General features: G+C 32.1%; 4 protein-coding genes across 4 annotated transcripts; 3 read left to right on the forward strand and 1 right to left on the reverse strand.

Annotated features, from left to right (window-relative positions):
• Window positions 1-6,194: 6,194 nt before the first annotated feature.
• Window positions 6,195-7,427, forward strand: LOC132290649 (uncharacterized; the record flags this gene model as incomplete). Its single annotated transcript, XM_059790130.1, has 3 exons — window positions 6,195-6,484; window positions 6,594-6,761; window positions 6,807-7,427. Coding segments are annotated over 3 exons (1,079 nt in total), but the record flags the coding sequence as incomplete, so codon positions are not given.
• A 5,977-nt stretch (window positions 7,428-13,404) lies between these two features.
• LOC132290651 (putative F-box protein At3g25750) lies at window positions 13,405-15,243 on the forward strand. Its single transcript, XM_059790132.1, has one exon. It carries the CDS (start codon window positions 13,638-13,640, stop codon window positions 14,856-14,858), a length of 1,221 nt encoding a protein of 406 aa, XP_059646115.1. The 5' UTR covers window positions 13,405-13,637; the 3' UTR covers window positions 14,859-15,243.
• Window positions 15,244-23,260: 8,017 nt separating this feature from the next.
• LOC132290652 (F-box protein At4g35733-like) lies at window positions 23,261-24,100 on the forward strand. The gene has a single exon (XM_059790134.1). It carries the CDS (start codon window positions 23,261-23,263, stop codon window positions 24,098-24,100), a length of 840 nt encoding a protein of 279 aa, XP_059646117.1.
• An 810-nt stretch (window positions 24,101-24,910) lies between these two features.
• On the reverse strand, window positions 24,911-26,135 carry LOC132290650 (uncharacterized). Its single transcript, XM_059790131.1, has 4 exons — window positions 25,943-26,135; window positions 25,793-25,841; window positions 25,639-25,678; window positions 24,911-25,252 (listed from the first exon to the last, which is right to left on the reverse strand). Exons 1-4 carry the CDS (start codon window positions 26,104-26,106, stop codon window positions 25,080-25,082), a joined length of 426 nt encoding a protein of 141 aa, XP_059646114.1. The 5' UTR covers window positions 26,107-26,135; the 3' UTR covers window positions 24,911-25,079.
• Between the last annotated feature and the right edge of the window lie 565 nt (window positions 26,136-26,700).

A 26,700-nucleotide genomic window follows, 5' to 3' on the forward strand; every position in this document is an offset into this window, starting at 1 on the left:
GGCCAAGGGCCAATCACCATTTTGTTTTCATTTTTGCATTTTAGTTTCATACTTTGCATTTTGAGCTAAAATAGTAAAATTCGAGCCTTTAAGGGTTCATTTCCAAATTGGGTGATGCAAAGTGTGCATGAGCACATTCATTAGGACTTATTTAATATGGATGAAGTGTGGCCAAGGGCCAAACGGTAATTTGAAATCATTTATTAATTTTAGTTTTCAAATTTCCCATTTCTAGTTCATTTTTGCCTTTTTGGCTATAGGGGGGTCGAATTTTTGCATCGGCGATATTTTTAAGCCGTGGACCATTGTAGTATGTCCTAATGGGTAAGTTACGTTTGCGTGCATGATCGTTTTTAAGAAAAACCTCATCCTTGGTGATTTGAGCCTCTTATAGACTTATTTTACATTTTTATTGCATAATATGATTTTAGGGTATTTTGGGATTTTTCTTCGAAAGTGAATTCCGGTCTTCATATGGTCACTTAGAAAACGTGATTTTACGGGGGGTTTCTTCTTCGCATTTTTTCAGAAAATGTCGTCTTAGTACCGAAAATCCCTCGCAAAGTTCAGCTCTCAGTTTTGTATTTTAGAAGCTTTTTAACCCTCATGACCAGATTTCATGGAGGGACATTTTGGGCATTTTACAGCGAGTTTTTTTCATTTTCTCTCGCGACACTGGGTAGAAAATTTGATTCCGAGAGGGGTTTCTTCTTCGTGTTTTTCCAGAAAAATTCGTTTGGTAGCCCGTTTTTGATCTCAGATGTGGACAGTCATTGTAGCTTCTCTTGACCTCTTCTGATTTAAGGGCATTTTGGACCCTCACTGTCAGCTTGCTGATCTTCCATTTTTTGCCAAATGGAACTTTCAGTCACTTACAGTCTTAACCCAACTTCATACAGCCATGTCTTCTTCATTTCTAAACCGAATTGGGTCAAATTTAAATCTAAACTCAATTATTTTGAGTCAGATTTCCAATGATACCAATTTCATTCCAAAATTCCAACTATAGTGAAAGTTATTATCATTTTAGTGTATACTACTCCAGAAATCTTCTAAACCAGAAGGGGCTAATCATGTGAATAGTGTTCATGCACCTTGAACCATATGAAATAGGTTTATATAGCTGTGATGACCTAAATGGATATCTTTGACTCATTTAGATTCAACCCACTCCTCTCAATTATTTAGAAACGACCATTTTACCCTTAGTTGTCTCCAAGTCCGACTAGGACCCGGTTAGTGATCTGGACCTCCGGGTTTAGGTCGTTACAGATTTGGTATCAGAGTAAAGGTTTGAAAACCTTTAGGATGCCGGGTAATGGCTTACCTAGATGGGGTGAAGAATTTACTTGGATTAACTATGTGTTTCATGCTAAAGTGTTTAATGTTTTGAGAAGCATGCTTACTTGTTACATTCTTATGTGTTTAAAGGATGAAGAATTTGTTACATGGCCATGTAAATAAAATGCGTATGTGAAGTAAAGCACATATATGAAATGTTTATATGTGAAATATGTATGAGATTTAGAAGCATGTATATAAGATGCTTACAAAATTATTAGGAAAACTCATTGTGATACCCCTTAATTTTTATATATAAGTTGGCTAGGCTTATACATAAAAATTAGGAGACATCAAGTACTTAGTAATAAACAAATACAGAATACAATATACAATAATGAAAGAAATAATGGCGAAATGAAAAACTATCATTAAATGAAGCTTAAATCCATAATCTTAGTTATTACAACTCGGGAATCCCGTAAACTAGGGACTCCTAAATCCAAATCCAAATCAAAATCCATAAAGTCTGGAAGAATTCTACTGTGAACCAAGGTTTTGCTACCGGTTCAAAGATTCTCCTACCGGTTCCCAATGGACAGAAGTGAAATCTCTGTTTCCTTCAATCTTCTGAACTCCCTAAAGTGTTCTCACTCAATCACATACCTTCCTAAAACATTGTTATCATCATCTCGGAATGTAGTATACCATGAACACTTGAATTTCTTCAAATTCGCATCTGATCTTCAATCTTGAATTTTTAGAACTGAAAAATTATGACTCGATCGGACTTGTTTTGACAACGAAATTAGCCAATTATAAAATATATCTCACAGATTTGTTTTCAAAAGCCCAAAGAGTTTGATCATGATAGCTCTCTGCTTCGGACGTAGTTCAAATAACATAACTAGAGCATTGCCAAGAACAAGAGGATAGATTTAAGGGGTAGATACTTGCTCATCTTAGCTTGTCCTCTAGTTCTAAAATCTAATTTTTAATTTATAGAGTATATATATTTGTGTCACATATCGATATAAAATATTTGTTCCTATTGGCAGTCAAAGAGACAGACAAGAATGCAAAGGAATAGATTAAGGATAGAATTGAATAGAGAGAGATTGGGGGTATGGAAATGGACCAGTGGGATTGGGGAAATAAATTTGTGGCAAAGATATAAGAAAGAATGGAAATGGTGAGTAGTGGAGGAGGACGGCGGCCACAACGAGCTTAGGAGAATGATGATTAGGGTTTCAGATACAGGTTGGGTTCGATTTTACCCGTAAAAAGATAGGAAATGCCCATTTGAAACTATTTTAATTTTACACGTGTCTAAATTTTATAAGAGATGAAGTTAGTCCTCCTAGGGGAGAACCCAAGCTTTGTCCTTTTTTTATTAGAGTAATGATACAGTAACTGAACGAAAATCACCAAATGGGCACCGAAATTGACGTGCTTTGCCATATCATATTTTCTTGTTCATGTTTCTTAGAGTTTCTAACCCAAGTTTTTGCCCTTATCTTTATTACATAACCCATTTTCCTTTATCTTTATTACGTACCCCCATTCCTCTTTCTCTTTCCAAAATTCTCTATTTTGCGTATTCCATGGCCACCATCTTCTCAATTCAAATATTTAACCCTTCAACTACTTATTATTATTATTTTTTTTTGTCTTCTCTCTTTGAAGAACACCAGACCAAGTTAATAAGCCACCATGATATAGACTAATAAACCTATTTTGATGAAGTTTAGAGATCCAGGTTTGCGTGCAAGATTTTAGAGAGAAAGAGATGGATAAATTTTTAAAGAGAAAAAATGATTACAGAGGAAGAAAATTTAGATAGAGAAAAGGTACGGTGAAGAAAATTTTCATAGAGATAGACAGGAGATGGGTAAATTTTTAAATAGAGAAAAAGTTACAGAATTTGAAAGGGATGGAAAAGAGAGAATTTAGACCCAAATTTGAGAGAGAGTGAAGAGAATGTCAGTCGAGAGAGATGGGTGAGCAATTTGAGAGAGAGTGAAGAGAATCGTAAAGAGAGAAAAATGAAGGGTATGAAAAGAAAATAAGACTGAACATGAGGGTATCTTTGTCATTTGCAGTTTTTTTTTTTTTTTGAGGAAGCTTTAAGTAGATGACGTGGTTGATTCTCACCACGTTAGGTTCGGTGCCTATTTGGGGATAAATGTTCGATGTTTCTATCATTATTCTTTTTATTATAATGATAGTAATTATCAAAATATTTATAGTGGGAGTTGATTAATTAAAATGAATACTTGGGGGAGTTGAGACATGTTTTTACAATCATAGGATACTTGGGGGAGTTGATCAATTAAAATGGAAGTCCAATTTTTGTTTCAAAGCAGCTTGGGAGGTGTGTAGAAGTCCAAGACATAATGTTTGCTGGTATGGTTTATGCTGGAGTGGGGGGCGTCCAAGATGGTCTACTCATTCTGTTTTGGTCTTGCAGGAGGGTATTTTGACTCATAATTTTCTGCAAAATAAAGGTTTCTCTATTGTATCTAGGTGCTATTTATGTCTTAAGAGTGTGGAAACTCTGGATCATTTATTTTGCAGCTGTGATTTTACTTGGAAGGTTTGGAATGGTATCTTTGCCATAGTTGGATGGAATTTAAAAAAGGTCTTGGATTTGCAGAACTTGGTAATGGTATTTAATCAACGTTTTTTAGGAAAGAGTAACAAAATGTCTAGAATTTTGTTTACTGCGTTGTTATATTTTATCTGGATAGAAAGAAATGAGAGAATGCATAATGATATATGTAGAGATGCAATGGAATTAGCTAAGTGTATTATTTGGGATGTTCTTGATGTCATTGGGGTATGCCTTCAGGATATTTTGTAACCAATTTGTTCTTAGCAGTGCTTTCTTTTCTGCTCTTTCCTTTTTTAGGGTAGTTTATGATTTCTAAAGTGAGGGTATGCCTTCATTGTATTTCCATATACATTATTGTTTATAATTTTTTTATAAATATCCTTCATTCAGGAAAAAAAAAAAGAAAAAAAAAAATTTATAGTGGGTCCCATATATGAATATGATTGTTTATTTTTATAAGTTTAATAAAAGAAGATTAAATTGGTAACGTTACAAAACAAATAGTACTTTTGCTTTTCAAATGAGATATTTATTTTGGGACAACAAATAAATTTTTTATTTTTTATTTTTACAAGGCAAAAAATGTTAAAAGTTAAATTAATAAATGCAGAGGGATCTGAAGACAACCAATAATGAAAGGTGTACTTTTGTTTTTTTTGGGATGGAGTGAGTAGTATATATATATATATATATATTTAATTTTACTAATCAAATTTAATTTAAAATTAATACTCAACAAAGTAATTAAACAATTATTTTCTCAAATAGTCAATAAAATTAATTTACAATTACAAATTATAAAATTAAATAATGATGACAATTTACAAAATCTATACAATAATATATTATAAAATTATTCTATAAAATATAATCAGCTAAATTCTAAAATGATCAATGAACATATACATACATATATATATATATATATATATATATATATATATATATATATATATATAAATGACACAAAGTAAAAGAGATAAATAAAAATTATTAATGAAACTTTTCAATAGAAATTTAATTATTGATAGATGTATCTATAAACTCCTAAAACAATATTAAAATGAAGACTATTTTTTATTATTACAATTCACTAATACTTATTTTACTAATAAATATTATTCAACAAGTTAGTAAATATAATTATTGAATATTTTATTTATCTACTAAGACGTAAATATTTCTTTATATATTATTTTCTTGTCTAATTAAAGAGACTAAATTATTTATTTTCTTTCTTTTTGTATATTTTTTTTTGTCTAATTAGAGAGACTAAATTATTAATTTTCTTTATATATATTCTTGCCTAATTAAATTTTCTTTTATTAAAAAATTCATAATAAATAAGTAATTTGAGTTTTATAGAAACACTTCAAAACACCTTATATTAATTAAAAATAAATAAAAGCTCATAATAAATAAATAATTTGTGTTAGAATTTTATATAAACTATTTTAAAAACTCTTTGTATATAAATTAATAAATAAAATATATAATATAATAGTATAGATAGATATATTTGAAGGATTGGATCGAATCGGTTACACGATTTTCAATCCTAATCCGAGCGAACCCGAGTTGTGTTGCACAGACCATAAGAATTGTCGGATCAAATAAAAAATCCTAGCGGCCATATCATCATGTTGAATATGTCCTCATCCAGTTAACCCGATTTGTTATTCAATTCATGACAGGTATCACTCTTTTATTGAACTACATCATGTATTGTACATATATATTTTTTTTCTTCTTCTGGATAGTGTCTCCAATTTATCATTTATTATTATTATAAATATCTATCCTTATAAGACGAGACGAGGAAATAAAACCGGAGAGTGACAAGACGAGGAAATAAAACCTTGGACTCGTCCTTATTCTATTAGGATTCTAAGAACTTTCCTATAACAATTGCTTTCTTATTGGGAAAAGAATTATCACACACATATATATAGGTGAGTACAGCGTCATATCTTTACTCATTGTTCGTTTTTGGCATTGATTGTTCTATTGGTTTGCATCGCCCAGAGTTCAGGTGAGTAGTGATGAACAAATTTATGCTGGAATATTTCATGTATCTAGATATATTAATATATTTCTTTTTTGTTTATATAAATAGATAACACCAGATTTAGGTTTATAATTAATTCAAACTAAATCCAGATTTACCGCTTTGGGTGTTTCTTTTTCTTTTTTCTTTTTTTTTGTGAATCATTTAGTTTAAGATTATGAATGGCGTTCAGATTGTTGCCAATTAATAGTATTGTAGACATGGTGTAAGTTGATTTTTTTGACATTGCAGTGCTATTGGCTATGGAAATGAACTCATTATTGGAATCAGATTGGGCATGGCTTCCTAAGGATTTATTAGCTACGATTCTCGACAAACTGGTTTTGCTGTCCGATTATGTTCGCTTTGGTGTAGTCTGTAAAGAATGGCAGTATGTAGTAATGGAGAACAAAGTTGAATTCCTTCAAAAGAAGTGTTGTAGACAAGTTCCATTCTTAATGGTTCCTACAGAAGATAATAGGGAGGAAAGACGTAGTCTATACAGCATCACTCACAATAAATTATATGACTTTCAGTTACGGGTACCTTACACAAAGAGGCTTTTTGGTTCCTCACATGGTTGGTTATTTACTGTTAGAAGAATCATTTGCGTAACCCCTAATCAATCCATTCTCTGGCGATACCATTCAGCTTCCTCCGATTATGGACCGTGCAGAATTTGACCACGTTGAAGACTATATTGATATCGACCCCGAAATTGGATATTACGACACAACACCTGTTGAGGATGAAGTTGATTTTGAAGTTATGAAAGCTACAGTGTCTGCTGATCCTGTTTTATCTCCTAATGACTATATTGTTAGTGCTATCTATAGTGATAATAAAACACTGGCATTCTTTTAGCCAGGAGACAAAGCTTGGACTTACATTGATAGAGAGAGATTTTTCCTCATCCATGATGTCATATATTATAAAGACAATATTTTTGCAGTTGGTTATTGGAGTAGAATCATAATGGTTGATCTTAATAAAAGGGTTGGGGAGAGTATGGCTGCTCAAGTGAAGGTAATTGCACCAAAGACTGATGTTGTTTTTGATCGGACGTATCTTGTTGAATCATCTCGCGGGGATTTACTTCTTGTGCAAAGGAATATGGTATATGATGAACATAATGATTGTAAGCATGAAACTACAGGGTTTAAGGTTTTCAAGTTGCTCTTAGAGCAACTTGAACAGGGTTTGCCTAAGCGGGTTGAAATGAAGGGCTTGGACGGAGACGCCATGTTTTTGGGAGATAACCATTCAATTTGTATTTCAGCTTCCAAATGGCCAGGCTGCCAGCCAAATTCTATATACTACACCGATGATTATATTGACCTTCATTTCCATCCCCCATGTGGTCGCCGTGACAATGGCATCTTCAATGTAGAGAGTGGAAGCTTTGGGACACATTACACTCTTGATCCGTCACATAATCATATGCCGCCCTCAATTTGGATTTTGCCAACTATGTTAGGAAACTGACTACTACTATAATGAATGTCTTTTGGTTGAATCTAATTTGTTTAGTTCTTCTTTATTTTTATGTGCTGATACATACCTATTTTTTTCTCCGTTATATTAAAAATATAAAGATAATGTTTGTGAGAATAAAGGAAATATTGTTTGCGGTTGGTTCTATCTCTTTATGGTCATAAAATATGACAGAATCGAATTCAATTTTTTATTTTATTTTTTTCTTTTGGTAACAAGTAAATACTGGTATCTTTTTCTCTGTCAGCTCATGAATTATATTACTTAAAATCAGGGTTGGAAACACTTGAACGTTGCTTTATAATTAAACTGTCCTATACAATGCAATCCAGCTCTCTAACTGTTCGTTCATTCAAAACTTTGTAAGACCACATATTCGGTGTTTGGTAACAAGGAATATATTAATTCTCAGCCAATTTGATCCATAACAAGTGTGATTGGAAGAAAACTAAATAAGATAAAATTATCACTAACCACAAAACTATGTGACATTCATGAACGGCATAAATTGTATGAAGATACCATCAATCATCTTTTGCTGTCAACTTCCTCTTGTAAAAAAAAGGGACCAAACCGACCGGTTCGGTCCGGTTTGATTTTTCGGTTTCTTTCAGCTTTTGTACACTCCTTTTTCCTAATGTCTCTTTTTAGAATCATACTTAGTCGGATGATTGTCTCTTGGGCTTGGAGAAGTTTTGGTAGTGGCCAATACCTATTTAAGGAATGTTTAAAATGGAAAATTACCATTTGGAATCAGGTCTTCTTTTACGATTTCTTCAACGTACAAGCCGTACAGTACTCCCGAAATTTTCGGCCATTGAATGTGGTGGTGGGGCGGGATGATCCAATAGCTGAGAATCCAACAACTGGGAAGCTCAGGATACGGCATCCCGGCACTCGGAGTATTGTAGACTTTCACCTTCTCCTCATCCTTATAATAATCAATTTGAATTTGTTTGACCACAATCTATGCCAATGGAAGGAGTCACTAGTTAAACAGCTATTCAATCATGCAAAAAAATTAAAAAAAGAAGACATTTAACCAGTCTAATGCAGAGAGGATCCTTGCTATACCTACGAGTCAAGGGATACCGATTCCGAAATATGTAGTACATCCTTTAATGAAAACTCTTCATCTCCGTTGCGTGGGGATGTATCTTTGAAGCAACATAATTTCATTTCTATCTTTGGAAATCTGGTAATGATTTTTTTAATAAGAAACAATGGGCTGAACTGGATATTATTGCTTGAGCTTTATTGCAATTTCATGAGTTTTCTGAAGTTTCCATCCAGCTTGTTACAGAGGAGCTGTTCGAGTCAAAGGATACAATCTCATGACTCGGTTTTTACTGTCCAGTGCTTACTTGTTACATTCTTATGTGTTTAAATGATGAAGAATGTGTTACATGGCCATGTAAATAAAATGCGTATGTGAAGTAAAGCACATATATGAAATGTTTATATGTGAAATATGTATGAGATTTAGAAGCATGTATATAAGATGCTTACAAAATTATTAGGAAAACTCATTGTGATACCCCTTAATTTTTATATATAAGTTGGCTAGGCTTATACATAAAAATTAGGAGACATCAAGTACCTAGTAATAAGCAAATACAGAATACAATATACAATAATGAAAGAAATAATGGCGAAATGAAAAACTATCATTAAATGAAGCTTAAATCCATAATCTTAGTTATTACAACTCGGGAATCCCGTAAACTAGGGACTCCTAAATCCAAATCCAAATCGAAATCCATAAAGTCTGGAAGAATTCTACTGTGAACCAAGGTTTTGCTACCGGTTCAAGGATTCTCCTACTGGTTCCCAGTGGACAGAAGTGAAATCTCTGTTTCCTTCAATCTTCTGAACTCCCTAAAGTGTTCTCACTCAATCACATACCTTCCTAAAACATTGTTATCATCATCTCGGAGTGTAGTATACCATGAACACTTGAATTTCTTCAAATTCGCATCCGATCTTCAATCTTGAATTTTTAGAACTGAAAAATTATGACTCGATCGGACTTGTTTTGACAACGAAATTAGCCAATTATAAAATATATCTCACAGATTTGTTTTCAAAAGCCCAAAGAGTTTGATCATGATAGCTCTCTGCTTTGGACGTAGTTCAAATAACATAACTAGAGCATTGCCAAGAACAAGAGGATAGATTTAAGGGGTAGATACTTGCTCATCTTAGCTTGTCCTCTAGTTCTAAAACCTAATTTTTAATTTGTAGAGTATAATATATTTGTGTCACATATCGATATAAAATATTTGTTCCTATTGGCAGTCAAAGAGACAGACAAGAATGCAAAGGAAAAGATTAAGGATAGAATTGAATAGAGAGAGATTGGGGGTATGGAAATGGACCAGTGGGATTGGGGAAATAAATTTGTGGCAAAGATATAAGAAAGAATGGAAATGGTGAGTAGTGGAGGAGGACGGCTGCCACAACGAGCTTAGGAGAATGATGATTAGGGTTTCAGATACAGGTTGGGTTCGATTTTACCCGTAAAAAGATAGGAAATGCCCATTTTAAACTATTTTAATTTTACACGTGTCTAAGTTTTATAAGAGATGAAGTTAGTCCTCCTAGGGGAGAACCCAAGCTTTGTCCTTTTTTTATTAGAGTAATGATACAGTAACCGAACGAAAATCACCAAATGGGCACCGAAATTGACGTGCTTTGCCATATCATATTTTCTTGTTCATGTTTCTTAGAGTTTCTAACCCAAGTTTTTGCCCTTATCTTTATTACATAACCCATTTTCCTTTATCTTTATTACGTACCCCCACTCATCTTTCTCTTTCCAAAATTCTCTATTTTGCGTATTCCATGGCCACCATCTTCTCAATTCATATATTTAACCCTTCAACTACTTATTTATTTATTTTTTTTGTTGTCTTCTCTCTTTGAAGAACACCAGACCAAGTTAATAAGCCACCATGATATAGACTAATAAACCTATTTTGATGAAGTTTAGAGATCCAGGTTTGCGTGCAAGATTTTAGAGAGAAAGAGATGGATAAATTTTTAAAGAGAAAAAATGATTACAGAGGAAGAAAATTTAGATAGAGAAAAGGTACGGTGAAGAAAATTTTCATAGAGATAGACAGGAGATGGGTAAATTTTTAAATAGAGAAAAAGTTACAGAATTTGAAAGGGATGGAAAAGAGAGAATTTAGACCCAAATTTGAGAGAGAGTGAAGAGAATGTCAGTCGAGAGAGATGGGTGAGCAATTTGAGAGAGAGTGAAGAGAATCGTAAAGAGAGAAAAATGAAGGGTATGAAAAGAAAATAAGACTGAACATGAGGGTATCTTTGTCATTTGCAGTTTTTTTTTTTTTTTTTTGAGGAAGCTTTAAGTAGATGACGTGGTTGATTCTCACCACGTTAGGTTCGGTGCCTATTTGGGGATAAATGTTCGATGTTTCTATCATTATTCTTTTTATTATAATGATAGTAATTATCAAAATATTTATAGTGGGAGTTGATCAATTAAAATGAATACTTAGGGGAGTTGAGACATGTTTTTTACAATCATAGGATACTTGGGGGAGTTGATCAATTAAAATGGAAGTCCAATTTTTGTTTCAAAGCAGCTTGGGAGGTGTGTAGAAGTCCAAGACATAATGTTTGCTGGTATGGTTTATGCTGGAGTGGGGGGCGTCCAAGATGGTCTACTCATTCTGTTTTGGTCTTGCAGGAGGGTATTTTAACTCATAATTTTCTGCAAAATAAAGGTTTCTCTATTGTATCTAGGTGCTATTTATGTCTGAAGAGTGTGGAAACTCTGGATCATTTATTTTGCAGCTGTGATTTTACTTGGAAGGTTTGGAATGGTATCTCTGCCATAGTTGGATGGAATTTACAAAGGGTCTTGGATTTGCAGAACTTGGTATTGGTATTTAATCAACGTTTTTTAGAAAAGAGTAACAAAATGTCTAGAATTTTGTTTATTGCGCTGTTATATTTTATCTGGATAGAAAGAAATGAGAGAATGCATAATGATATATGTAGAGATGCAATGGAATTAGCTAAGTGTATTATTTGGGAGGTTCTTGATGTCATTGGGGTATGCCTTCAGGATATTTTGTAACCAATTTGTTCTTAGCAGTGCTTTCTTTTTTGCTCTTTCCTTTTTTAGGGTAGTTTATGATTTCTAAAGTGAGGGTATGCCTTCACTGTATTTCCATATACATTATTGTTTATAATTTTTTTATAAATATCCTTCATTCAGGAAAAAAAAAAGAAAAAAAAAATATATAGTGGGTCCCATATATGAATATGATTGTTTATTTTTATAAGTTTAATAAAAGAAGATTAAATTGGTAATGTTACAAAACAAATAGTACTTTTGCTTTTCAAATGAGATATTTATTTTGGGACAACAAATAAATTTTTTATTTTTTATTTTTACAAGGCAAAAAATGTTAAAAGTTAAATTAATAAATGCAGAGGGATCTGAAGACAACCAATAATGAAAGGTGTACTTTTGTTTTTTTTGGGATGGAGGGAGTAGTATATATATATATATATATATATATATATATATATATATATATATATTTAAGTTTACTAATCAAATTTAATTTAAAATTAATACTCAACAAAGTAATTAAACAATTATTTTCTCAAATAGTCAATAAAATTAATTTACAATTACAAATTATAAAATTAAATAATGATGACAATTTACAAAATCTTTACAATAATAAATTAAAAAATTATTCTATAAAATATAATCAGCTAAATTCTAAAATGATCAATGAACATATACATATATATATATATATATATATATATATATATATATAAATGACACAAAGTAAAAGAGATAAATAAAAATTATTAATGAAACTTTTCAATAGAAATTTAATTATTGATAGATGTATCTGTAAACTCCTAAAACAATATTAAAATCAAGACTATTTTTTATTATTACAATTCACTAATACTTATTTTACTAATAAATATTATTCAACAAGTTAGTGAATATAATTATTGAATATTTTATTTATCTACTAAGACGTAAATATTTCTTTATATATATTTTCTTGTCTAATTAAAGAGACTAAATTATTTATTTTCTTTCTTTTTGTATATTTTTTTTGTCTAATTAGAGAGACTAAATTATTTATTTTCTTTATATATTTTCTTGACTAATTAAATTTTCTTTTATTAAAAAATTCATAATAAATAAGTAATTTGAGTTTTATAGAAACACTTCAAAACACCTTATATTAATTAAAAATAAATAAAAGCTCATAATAAATAAATAATTTGTGTTAGAATTTTATATAAACTATTTTAAAAACTCTTTCTATATCAATTATTAATAAATAATATATATAATATAATAGTATAGATAGATATATTTGAAGGATTGGATCGAATCGGTTACACGATTTTCAAGTCATAATCCGAGCGAATTTCTAATCAAATTGTTTGATTAAAGACCCGAGTTGTGTTGCACAGACCATAAGAATTGTCGGATCAAATAAAAAATCCTAGCGGCCATATCATCATGTTGAATATGTCCTCATCCTGTTAACCCGATTTGTTATTCAATTCATGACAGGTATCACTCTTTTATTGAACTACATCATGTATTGTACGTAAATTTTTTTTCTTCTTCTGGGCAGTGTCTCCAATTTATCATTTATTATTATTATAAATATCTATCCTTATAAGACGAGACGAGGAAATAAAACCGGAGAGTGACGAGACGAGGAAATAAAACCTTGGACTCATCCTTATTCTATTAGGATTCTAAGAACTTTCCTATAACAATTGCTTTCTTATTAGGAAAAGAATTTTCACACACATATATATAGGTGAGTACAGCGTCAAATCTTTACTCATTGTTCGTTTTTGGCATTGATTGTTCTATTGGTTTGCGTCGCCCAGAGTTCAGGTGAGTAGTGATTAACAAATTTATGCTGGAATATTTCATGTATCTAGATATATTAATATATTTCTTTTTTGTTTATATAAATAGATAACACCAGATTTAGGTTTATAATTAATACAAACTAAATCCAGATTTACCGCTTTGGGTGTTTCTTTCTTTTTTCTTTTTTTTGTGAATCATTTAGTTTAAGATTATGAATGGCGTTCAGATTGTTGCCAATTAATAGTATTGTAGACATGGTGTAAGTTGATTTTTTTGACATTGCAGTGCTATTGGCTATGGAAATGAACTCATTATTGGAGTCAGATTGGGCATGGCTTCCTAAGGATTTATTAGCTATGATTCTCGACAAACTGGTTTCGCTGTCCGATTATGTTCGCTTTGGTGTAGTCTGTAAAGAATGGCAGTATGTAGTAATGGAGAACAAAGTTGAATTCCTTCAAAAGAAGGGTGGTAGACAAGTTCCATTCTTAATGGTTCCTACAGAAGATAATACGGAGGAAAGACGTAGTCTATACAGCATCACTCACAATAAATTATATGACTTTCAGTTACGGGTACCTTACACAAAGAGGCTTTCTGGTTCCTCACATGGTTGGTTATTTACTGTTGAAGAATCATTTGCGTTAACCCTAATCAATCCGTTCTCTGGCGATACCATTCAACTTCCTCCGATTATGGACCGTGCAGAATTCGACCGCGTTGAAGACGATATTGATATCGACCCCGAAATCGGATATTACGACACAACTCCGGTTGAGGATGAAGTTGATTTTGAAGTTATGAAAGCTACAGTGTCTGCTGATCCTGTTTTATCTCCTAATGACTATATTGTTAGTGCTATCTATAGTGATAATAAAACACTGGCATTCTTTCAGCCAGGAGACAAAGCTTGGACTTACATTGATAGAGAGAGATTTTTCCTCATCCATGATGTCATATATTATAAAGACAATATTTTTGCAGTTGATTATTGGAGTAGAATCATAATGGTTGATCTTAATAAAAGGGTTGGGGAGAGTATGGCTGCTCAAGTGAAGGTAATTGCACCAAAGACTGATGTTGTTTTTGATCGGACGTATCTTGTTGAATCATCTCGCGGGGATTTACTTCTTGTGCAAAGGAATATGGTATATGATGAACATAATGATTGTAAGCATGAAACTACAGGGTTTAAGGTTTTCAAGTTGCTCTTAGAGCAACTTGAACAGGGTTTGCCTAAGCGGGTTGAAATGAAGGGCTTGGACGGAGACGCCATGTTTTTGGGAGATAACCATTCAATTTGTATTTCAGCTTCCAAATGGCCAGGCTGCCAGCCAAATTCTATATACTACACCGATGATTATATTGACCTTCATTTCCATCCCCCATGTGGTCGCCGTGACAATGGCATCTTCAATGTAGAGAGTGGAAGCTTTGGGACACATTACACTCTTGATCCGTCACATAATCATATGCCGCCCTCAATTTGGATTTTGCCAACTATGTTAGGAAACTGACTACTACTATAATGAATGTCTTTTGGTTGAATCTAATTTGTTTAGTTCTTCTTTATTTTTATGTGCTGATACATACCTATTTTTTTCTCCGTTATATTAAAAATATAAAGATAATGTTTGTGAGAATAAAGGAAATATTGTTTGCGGTTGGTTCTATCTCTTTATGGTCATAAAATATGACAGAATCGAATTCAATTTTTTATTTTATTTTTTTCTTTTGGTAACAAGTAAATACTGGTATCTTTTTCTCTGTCAGCTCATGAATTATATTACTTAAAATCAGGGTTGGAAACACTTGAACGTTGCTTTATAATTAAACTGTCCTATACAATGCAATCCAGCTCTCTAACTGTTCGTTCATTCAAAACTTTGTAAGACCACATATTCGGTGTTTGGTAACAAGGAATATATTAATTCTCAGCCAATTTGATCCATAACAAGTGTGATTGGAAGAAAACTAAATAAGATAAAATTATCACTAACCACAAAACTATGTGACATTCATGAACGGCATAAATTGTATGAAGATACCATCAATCATCTTTTGCTGTCAACTTCCTCTTGTAAAAAAAAGGGACCAAACCGACCGGTTCGGTCCGGTTTGATTTTTCGGTTTCTTTCAGCTTTTGTACACTCCTTTTTCCTAATGTCTCTTTTTAGAATCATACTTAGTCGGATGATTGTCTCTTGGGCTTGGAGAAGTTTTGGTAGTGGCCAATACCTATTTAAGGAATGTTTAAAATGGAAAATTACCATTTGGAATCAGGTCTTCTTTTACGATTTCTTCAACGTACAAGCCGTACAGTACTCCCGAAATTTTCGGCCATTGAATGTGGTGGTGGGGCGGGATGATCCAATAGCTGAGAATCCAACAACTGGGAAGCTCGGGATACGGCATCCCGGCACTCGGAGTATTGTAGACTTTCACCTTCTCCTCATCCTTATAATAATCAATTTGAATTTGTTTGACCACAATCTATGCCAATGGAAGGAGTCACTAGTTAAACAGCTATTCAATCTTGCAAAAAAATTAAAAAAAGAAGACATTTAACCAGTCTAATGCAGAGAGGATCCTTGCTATACCTACGAGTCAAGGGATACCGATTACGAAATATGTAGTACGTCCTTTAATGAAAACTCTCCATCTCCGTTGCGTGGGGATGTATCTTTGAAGCAACATAATTTCATTTCTATCTTTGGAAATCTGGTAATGATTTTTTTTAATAAGAAACAATGGGCTGAACTGGATATTATTGCTTGAGCTTTATTGCAATTTCATGAGTTTTCTGAAGTTTCCAGCTTGTTACAGAGGAGCTGTTCGAGTCAAAGGATACAATCTCATGACTCGGTTTTTACTGTCCAGTACTGGTTCCCTCCGGTCCTCTACAGAGGAGCTTTTATGTTAGGAGTGGAAATTTAAGTGGTGGTTTGGTAATCAGCGGTGGGGATGGCTGTGTTATTATGGCGGCATTGTTTTGCAGAAGCTTTGTTCGTAACAATCCTTCGCTTTTGTTGTTAGTCAAGGCTAGGAGAATTTAACTATGGAAGGTCACTGTGGAAGGTGACAAGCTATAATAAGAGCTTTGATAGCATCTTCAGCAGTGCCTTAAAATGACATTTTTGTGTAAAATATAGTATATTTTTACACAAAAGGTATAAAAAATGACTGGAGTTTAAAATAATTAGTCTAAAATTTTTGTATAAATTTATTATGACACATCATATTTATACAAAATATATATTTACCATGCTCTATGGAGTCTTGACAACCTAAATTATTGTCCATGTCATTCAATATTCCTGAGAAATGTGACGGTGGAGATGAGAGATTTATGGGATTTGTTTCATATGGGTTGATATGGTGAGCTCGTTGATGGGACGATATTATAACTATATATTGTGTTATTGTGATCTCCATAGAAACCCCCATTAGTAATTTCATCTTCCATAAAAACAATTATATATATATAATAAAAATAAATAAATAAATAAATAACAGACATGGATGAGATACCCTACTTGAGCCATGCGAAATGGTAGTGGAATAATATTTTAAAAACACATAGAGGGGGTTAAATAGGTGAACTTGCTCATTCATTCAAATTTTAGTTTTATCTACAAAATTAAAATTATATTAAAATATAAAGCAAGTAAATAAATTAAGTGTACTGATACTTACACTAAAGAATTGCAGTAAATTGTCTAACCTAATAATTTTAATTAGTTATTTATGCAAAATACAAGCAAGTGAAAGGCCCCACTCTCTTATTTTTGGCATAGATGACCAATCAAAAATTATAGGTATCGCAATTCACTACAACAATTCAATGTAAAAATTATTTTCCATAAATTAAAGTTTAGAGAGACACCGTGGTTTTCGCGTGAAAACCTTTGTTGGAAGAATTTCAATCAATGGAGATGAATCACAACAGACATTGTTTCAGATTCACACCCACTCCCTTTTACGAAGAACTAGTTGTTGAACGGCTCTAGCTTTGCGACTCCCCGTCCAAATATCTCAACTTCAGGCTTACTCCTCAGTTCCTATAGAAGGGTAGCTAGAAGACGATGAACACTCCGTGAATGCTCTATTCTCTTTGTAGCTTGATCGAATCCTCTTATCTTCAAATTTGAATTTGTAAAGGTCAAACAAAAAAAACTGTTTTGCTAAACGGAATTTGTATGAATTTTCCATATTGATTAAATTCTTATCATATTGAGAATACAACCTAATAAGTGAAATAGTTTGTGCTCTCAAAATAGGAAAATGCACATAGGAAAATGATACATGCACAGAAGAGGTAAATAGATTTATTTGACCTAACCCATGTGGATATTTATGTGGATACGCCACGTCACAACATTTAAAATGGTAACGGTAACTACTACGTTTTTCTCTCTTTCCATTTTTTTATACTTTCTCATCTTCACCCCAAATAATCCAATCTCTGTCTTTTATTTTATTCTCTCTCTATGTTCTCCTTCTCTCTCTTGAGTTTTTCTCTCCCTTTTCTCATCTTCACCAATCTCTCTTAGTCATATCAGCCATTTTGCTCACACTACAGGATACCTTCATGTAACTGTAGATCCAGAGAGTTTTGATTAATTGTTTGTGATGATGCATACTTATAAAATTCCTTACAAAGAATGAATATTGATGGAGTCCAAAGTGATTTTGTTGGTATAAACTTTTAGTTGTTGAGACTCTTTGTATACTTTATGATAATAAAATCATCCCAACAAAATTAAATTGTATTGTAGAGAAATAGAATGGATGTTCGGGATGTTAATGGAGTTCAAAGTGATTTTTTGGGTACTAATCTTTTGGCTTTTGATTCTCCATATAATTGTATTACCTTTACCTTTTGGGTATCCTCACTCATTTTACAATTAGTAATAAAACTAAACCTATTGGGAGAATTTGTTTTTATTTTTTATTTTATTTTTTTAATTTATTTTTATTTTTTTTATCTTTGTGAGGTCTCCATGGACAAAATAGAAATCAGAGATATTTATGGACAAAAAATGGAGATAATTAAAGAAGGAACTAAATTCTTAATAGAAGAGGAACTGCTAGAGATGGAATAAAAAAAGAAATATTAAAGAAGGAACTAAATTTCTAATAGAAGAAAAAGAGATGGGGATCAGAAATAAAATTAGAAGTTCAATACTTTATAATGAGCCACATATATTCTGCCTAACAAATAGGTGAAAGTTTTATGCCTAATATATGGTCTAATTAGTTAATGGAATGAGAAAGAGGAAGGAGAAATTAGTTAATGGAATGAGAAAGAGGAAGAAGAAATGAAATATGCTATAAAAAGGTTGTGTAAAATACACAACAATTTTATACATTGGTGATGTGGCAGTATATCTTAATAGACTGCTGGAGATTAAAAAAAAAAAAAAATTACACATCATACGTGTTAATGTATATTTTACCCAAAATAGTGTTTTAACAATTGCTGGAGATGCTCTAAGTATAACTACTCATACACATAAGAATTTTCTGTGAAAAACAATAAAAAAAATTATTTTAATGTTTATTTTAACTATATTTTAGATTTGTTTAATTTATTTAGTTTGTTTATCCAAGGGTCTTATGTTTAATGTTTATTCACTCTCCTGAGTAGTTTTTAAATATCAAACAGGCCTTCCAAAAGGTCATTTTAATGCGGCCGATTTTCTCTCTTTTGCAATAATTTTGCTATAGCCCTCACTGCTCTAGCAAATTGTTCACCCTTTCCAAGTGTGAATTCTATGTTATGTATGATTGTGCCAAAGATAATAAGATATATCAAGTTTGAAATAGGTTACAGAAGTCATTAATATTCATCAATTGGTATCAAGAATATACTAAGTATCATTCTAACAAGTAATAAAATCATATTCACCTGCTTCACTGCAACTTCAAAATAATTTTCATACTGGATTTTTACTATACAATTCTTCAGAGAATGTGAAAAATTGGTATATTTAAAATAATAAAAAAAAATTGAGAATTTTTGAGCATTTAGAGTTGCAAATGTCACAATAAAGCTTAGAAACTCGATGCAACAACTTTCTGAAGGATATCAAAGAGAACATGGGTGCTTAATGGTCTCTCAAGTGTTTCATCCATTACAATGACAAAGTACTTGTGAAGACCATAATCTTTCTGTCATGTACAACATGAGTCATGTACTTAATTAGGTAATTCGGTCTAGTCACATCCTCAAATGGAATGAGAACTTGTGAATTTAACACAACCACATTCTAGAACAAATGCAGTGTATTTTCATAATGCTTGAGAAACTACCCAAACAAATTCCTATCTTTAATCAAATCATTTATTTTGTCAAAAGGAAAAAAAAAATTTCAAAAAGAAAAGAAATTCATATTTTGTTTCTCAATCGGATGCAATTATTCTTTATTATGAAAGCCAAATCGATCGTGTCAGAAATAGTAATGCAATCGCCTTGGAAAGAAAAGAAATAAATCTTAAGAAGGGAAAAAGATAGCTAATCCAAGCTAGAAAAATAGTTTAACATTCACAACTCAATCCCAAAAAAGAAAGGTAAAAAAAGTGTTTTAGTATACTAAGAGTCCGTTTGGTATTGCTTCTTTACTGCATAAAAGCGTTTTTATTTTAAAAAATTGCATTTAAATGCGTTTGGTAACCATTTACCAAATTTAGCTCAATAGAACGATTGAATGAAGTTAGAATTTGTAACTTTTAAAACTCCTTTATGAATAATGAATATTTTAGATAATTCTTTTTTACTATTCAATTATATCTTTTTTAACTTTTATAATGACAAATACACTCATTTCTTAAAAGAGTTATTATCAATTATGGTAAGAGCATCTCCAATGGGGCTGTCATATGGGCTGCCAATTCAAAATATAGCAAGTTGGCTTGAAACAGGGCTCTCCAATGCAATGCTATTTTGGCTGCTATTTTTTAACTTTGCTATTTCTTATGCCAATTGTAGTACAAGAAATAGCAGTAGCCATTTCAGAGAGAGAGAGAGAGAGAGGGTTTCAAATATATATATATATATATATATATATATATATATATATATATATATATACTATGTGTGTATATATATATATATATATTTAAAAAAGATCATAAAAAATTTCACAAAATAGTATTTAGTTTGCAAAACAAGAATTACAGACCTTGATCATAAAATAGAATTACAGAAAAAAAAATTAAAACAAAACCCATACATACAAGTTAGCAGTTGTAGAGAAAGAGAGGGAAGCAAGCTTGAGACAGCAGCTGAAGCTTGCGAACGCGAACCCGAACTGGAATAGCGGGATATGGAAACTGAAAGATATGGGTTTTGATTTTTTGAACAATCTGAAATGATATGGCGGATATGGATTTTGGTATAGCTAATAGGTTTTGGATTTTTGATTCTTGTAGACAGTAAGATAAAGTTAAATATGTGGGTTTTGAACATCTAATTCTTGTAGATTTTGTAGTTTGCGGTGGCACAGAGAGAGAGGGGCAATTTCAGAGTTGTGAACGAGTGAATAGAGATGGAGGCGATTTGTGAGGCTGAAATGATTTGCCCTAAAACTATATATATTTGGGAGGCTAAAATGATTTGCCCTAAATATATATATCTATTTTTAATATTAATATAATCAAATATATATAATATACATATATATATATATATATATATATATATTATATAAATTTCCAAAAAAGATAAAAATATTATATATATAAAAAATTTATATAATAATATAATCAATATATATATATATATATATATATATATATATATATATATATATATATATATTGGTCCTTTTTTGACCAGATATTTTAGTTTTTTTAATTCTTTTTAATTAAGTTTAATTTTAGTTTCCTTCTAATGTCTACAACTTGACTTACAATGTGCCTAATATTAACATTACTAATGCAAATATGAATGGTGGGAATGGTAGTTAAAAAAGAATAGTAGTTGTGTTAAAAAATAACATTTTTATCATTGGAGCAGAATTGTTAAAATGTTGCATTTTAACACTGTAGCACTGTCAAAATATAGATTTAGCATCCGAATTTGACATTTTAGCATTGGAGATGCTCTAACATACTATTAAAGAATATTATTGTAAAATTAGCAATAGAATTATTTAAAAAAATATTAGTGCAAAATAAATCACAACTTTTTGATAGCTCTATTGATCAAAAAGCCCCAAACTGGATATATTGATAATACATAAAAGGCTGCTAAATACAACTTGGAACAATCCTTTTATAAGCCCCATGTCCGGAAAAGATTTAATCATAACCCTTCCTATAAATATAATCTATTCTGTCCAATAGAATAAAATATGTTAAAATTGACAAAACTACCCTTAAGTGGTCACTTTACTCAGACACGTTACTCATTAAATAAAAATGAAATGACAAAAATTTCCCAACTAAAAATTAAGGCAAATATTAAACAGAAAATTATAAAAGATTTATGACTTTAATTTAATGACTTAAATCCAATAAACAATGGTTCTCCTATTAATGCAACCTCAGTCTAGTCTTCTTGGGATCTTCAATTGTTTGAAGAAAGTTGTATTCCATTTGCACTGCATCAAATAGTCTATATATAACATATAGTATATATATAATATATTTGTAAATAATATAATCAGACGGAATTTGCTATACAATTGATCGAATTTTTCAGGTCCTAATCTGTTAATTAAATCAAAACGAACTAATTTCTACTTAATAAATTTATAACCAAACAGTTTGATTAAAAATCCGATTTGTATTGCACATATAATAGTTTCGAACCGATTTTACAATTTGGCGGATTAAATAAAACACTCCTAGCATCCGTAATCATGTTTTGAATATTTCTGTCACCCGGTTAACCCGATTCATTTTTCAATTCAATTCAAGATACGTTTTACTCGATAGTTTCCCCAATTTATCATTTATTATTATTATTATTATTATTATTAATATAAATATCAACTTTTCATGCTAACCGATAATATATATATATATACACACACGTGTGTGTATATATATATATATGTACGTTTTAGAGAGTGACGAGACGAGGAAATAAAACCCTGGACTCATCCTTGTTCGATTAGGATTCTAAGAATTTTCCTCTAAAATTGGTTTCTGAATAGGAAAAGAATTTATCACTACATATACAGGTCAGTAGAGCGTTATCTCTTTACTCATTGTTGATCTGTTGGTTATCATCGCCAATTGTGAAGTTTAAGATTATTGCAGAAATCAGGTGAGTAGTTGTGATTATATTAGCTGACATTCATATGCTTGAATAAATTCATGTATCATATATAACTCTCTTTTTTTCTTTTTCTTTTTTTTATATGTAAATTGATAACTACATATTTTACACATTATATGTAAATTGATCACACCTATAACTAATTCAAACTATTTGTTTTTTTTTTAATAATTTATTTTAAAATCTTGAATGTTTGTTCGAATTTTTGCCAATTAATCGATTATGGTAGACATGAGCTAAGTTACTGCGATTGTTTGCAGTGCTATTGGTAATGGATATAGGCTCATTATCAAAGTCAGATTGGTCCTGGCTTCCGAAGCACTTGTTGGATATGATTCTAGACAACTTGGTTTCGCTTTGGTGCGGTCCGTAAACAATGGCGGTCCGTGGCAATGCAAAACAAAGTTCAATTCCTTGAAAGGAAGGCTTGCAGACAAGTTCCATTCTTGATGGTCCCCATGGAAGATAATAGCAATGAAAGACGTAGTCTATATTGAATCACTCACAATAAACTATATGATTTTCAATTAAAAGTACCTTACAAAAAGAGGCTTTCTGGTATATGGTTGGCTGTTTACTGTTGAAGAATCTTTTGCCTTAACCCTAATCAATCCGTTCTCTGGCGATAACATGCAACTTCCTCCAATTATGGACCGTGCAGAATTCGACCGGGTTGAAGATCATATAGAGATCGACCTCGAAGACGGCTATTATGACACAACTCCTATTGAAGATGAGGTTGAGTATTTTGTTATGAAGGCTATATTTTCTACCAACCCTACTTTGTCTCCCAATGACTATATTGTTAGCGCCATCTATAGTGATAATGCAAGACTTGCATTCTTTCAACCCGGAGACACAACTTGGACTTACATAGATAAAGAGAGATTTATCCTCATTTATGATGTTATATATTATAAAGGACAGATTTTTGCGGTTGATCATTGGAGTCAAATCATAATGGTTGATCTTAACAAAAGGGTTGGGGAGAGTAAGGCTCCGCAAGTGAAGGTAATTGCACCGCGGAATGAAGTGGCATTTGAACGGACTTATCTTGTCGAATCATCTAGTGGGGATTTACTTTTTGTGCAAAGGTTTATAGGATGTGATGATGATAATGATTGTCAACATACAACTTCAAAGTTTAAGGTTTTCAAGTTGCTCTTAGAGCAACTTGAGGAGGGTTGGCCTAAACAGGTTGAATTGAAGAGCTTGGGTGGAGACTCCCTATTTCTGGAAGATAACCATTCAATTTGTGTTTCAGCTTCCAAATGGCCCGGCTGCCAGCCAAATTCCATATACTATAGCGATGATTATATTGACATACAATTCCATCCCCCATCTAGGCATTGTGACATTGATATTTTCAACGTAGAGAATGGAAGCTTTGGGACGCATTACACTCTTGACCCTTCACATAAGCATATGCCACCCTCAATTTGGATTGTGCCAACTATGTTAGGAAATTGACTGTAGACTCAATTTCTCGAGTGTCTTTTAGTTGAATCCGATTTTTTTATTTTTCATTTTTATGTGCTATTAACACAAACCTATTTTTTCCTCCTGTCTATTTGTCACTTATATTAACATGTAAGATCATGTTTGTGAGAATTATAAGTAAAGTTCTCATAATCTCTTTATGGTCATAAAATATGACAAGATTGAATTCATTTTTTATTTTTTATTTTGTCGTTTGGTAACGAGGAAATACTCGTCTTTTTTCCCTGTCTGCTCATGAATTATATTCCATAAAACCAGGGTTGGAAACACTTGAACATTATTTTTGGTGTTTGATCTCCTGGGATTGAGCATTATTTTGGTAACAAGGAAGTACTTGATTGTTTGCTAACACATGAAATGAAGCGGCAAGAGAACGAACTTTTTAAAACCACCACACAACCATTAAAACATGCCATAAGAAGCATTCCAACTTTTTTTAAAAAAAAAAAAAAAAATGTCACAACATTGAATATACAATTCTGTAACTCTAAAATGTATTTATACATAACAGAATACATGATTTAATAAACGGTTTTGGGAGTAACTATTCTAAATGGGATTGAAGAACGCGTTCCCCGCCCCATTGCCATCCTTTAGTATAATGGTAAAATTTCATAAACCTAAACTCAAATCAAATAATAATAATAATCATAACAACTTTAAACCAAAAAAAGAAAGGAAAAGAATCAACATAGAAAATTGAATAATGGTTCAAGTTTTGCTTAATCAAAATTTAAAACCACCACACAACCAATAAAACATGCCATAAGAAGCATTCCAACTTTTTTTAAAAAAAACCCAAGCCTTTATCACCATGTAATATTTACCTGAAAATCTGTCACAACATTGAAAATACAATTCTGGAACTCTAAAATGTATTTATACACAACAGAATACAAGATTTATACGTATACCACAGTTATTCTCCACACTTTTCTGTTATAAATCTTCATTGTACTGCAACTGCTACTCCACATACAATGCAAGTCTCTAGGGAGGATTTGGCAAGCCAAGAGAAGCCTGGATCATTCCGCTTCAACACTAAAGAAGTTTCCGTCTTCCCAATTCCATCCAACGCAACATCTTCATGGAAACCAATCAATGAAAGAATCTCCATGGCAGCTGTAAATCACAAAAATCAGAAAACAAGCATTGTTCAAATGGCATTTAAAGAACAGACACTTTTAGTTGAAACATCGGCCAGCATGATTTAAGGTTTGGATGGACCTTCTAGGATGCATTGGCATTTTCAAGATAAAATCGAATCGAGTGTAATGGAAATAGAATTTTAGTTGATAAATCTTGAAGCGAGACATGTCCCACATTAAACAAATGAAACTAGATGGTTCAATTAAATGAATTCTTGTTTTGGCTACAACTATTATGGATGACTTGACAATTCCAATTTGAATTGACATTGTCAAACAGAACAACGAAATCGCATTTAGTTTTGGGACATTCATGCATTCAATTAATTCAAAATTTTAAGATTGAGAAGAGAGGCAAACCTTTATAATTTGCAGCATGTCTTTGAATTATGGGATTAGCCTGCAGTACATAATCCATTAACATAAGAAGATTGATGAGCAAAATGTGATATTTAAAACAAAAAATCAAGGGGAAAAAATATATGTTATTATGGATGACATGGAAATACCGTACCGTGCGGAGTCTTTTGAATTTCGTTTTATCTGGGCTTTCAAAGACATTCCTGCATAGAGAAAATAAATTACAACTTTTGTCAACAACAAAATGGGTTAACAACTAGGACAGTTTCACAAAGAATATGTAATACAAGTTGTACAAGTTTACCAAATTATCTTTAAAAAAAATTGCAAGACTGTGCCAGCCTCCAAAGGATAAACTTCAGATCGCAACATCTTAATGGCCTTCTGCAGACGACTACAAAAGACAGTAACAGGGTCTTGAATTCTCTGTAATTCTTCATCATCAGGATCAAGTTCATCAGTCTGCATTCTAGAAATTCCCTGCCCAGGTGCCAAATCATCATCAGGGTCAGGCTCAGCCCATGAAACTCCATTGGCCTGAGAAACATCAGGATCAGGTACTTGACATGACTCAGTTATTAACTTATTGCCAACTTTCTTTCGGCTGTCAAAGGAGGTACAGTCTGTGCCATCTCAACAGCATCACGATCTGATTCCGAGGAGATCCTGTTTTCCATGGATTCTAAATGTGGTTCAGTAACCATAGATTCACCACCCTCGGTATCATCAAAGTAGGGCTCCAACTTTTTCTGACTCTTGTAGCAGTCAACAGGATCAGGCTCGTCAATGCATTTCAACTGAGCATTGTTTTGCTTTTTAATATCCATTCTTTCTTTATCCACAGCTTCCATATGATCAGGTTCTTCATCAGTACCAAACCCAGAATCATCTTGGTCCCCTTCTGAATGTATGTTAGTAGATGCATCTGCTACATGGCAGTAAGCAGCAGCCACTGAAGATGTACGAGCATTAGCCAGCTCAACTGATGTGTTCTCCCCAAGCTTTTGAGATGAATTGCTATTGCTATCAGCATAAAACTCCTCTTCATAACGTTCTGAGTTC

Source organism: Cornus florida, unplaced genomic scaffold (assembly GCF_030987335.1).
Source record: "Cornus florida cultivar Cherokee Brave unplaced genomic scaffold, ASM3098733v1 CherokeeBrave_3.0.0_Hap2_scaffold_260, whole genome shotgun sequence".
NCBI classification, from domain to species: domain Eukaryota; kingdom Viridiplantae; phylum Streptophyta; class Magnoliopsida; order Cornales; family Cornaceae; genus Cornus; species Cornus florida.

What these genes read in the sequence shown, in the direction of transcription:
- LOC132290652 (XM_059790134.1), top strand. Translation starts at nt 23,261, where the DNA reads ATGCAACTTCCTCCAATTATGGACCGTGCAGAATTCGACCGGGTTGAA.
- LOC132290650 (XM_059790131.1), bottom strand. Translation starts at nt 26,106, where the DNA reads ATGCAGACTGATGAACTTGATCCTGATGATGAAGAATTACAGAGAATT. An exon ending in TTTTTTTTAAAGATAATTTG is followed by an intron (nt 25,842 to 25,942) that starts GTAAACTTGTAC and finishes TTCTCTATGCAG; the next exon opens with GAATGTCTTTGAAAGCCCAG. An exon ending in ACATGCTGCAAATTATAAAG is followed by an intron (nt 25,253 to 25,638) that starts GTTTGCCTCTCT and finishes TGTGATTTACAG; the next exon opens with CTGCCATGGAGATTCTTTCA.
- LOC132290651 (XM_059790132.1), top strand. Translation starts at nt 13,638, where the DNA reads ATGGAAATGAACTCATTATTGGAGTCAGATTGGGCATGGCTTCCTAAG.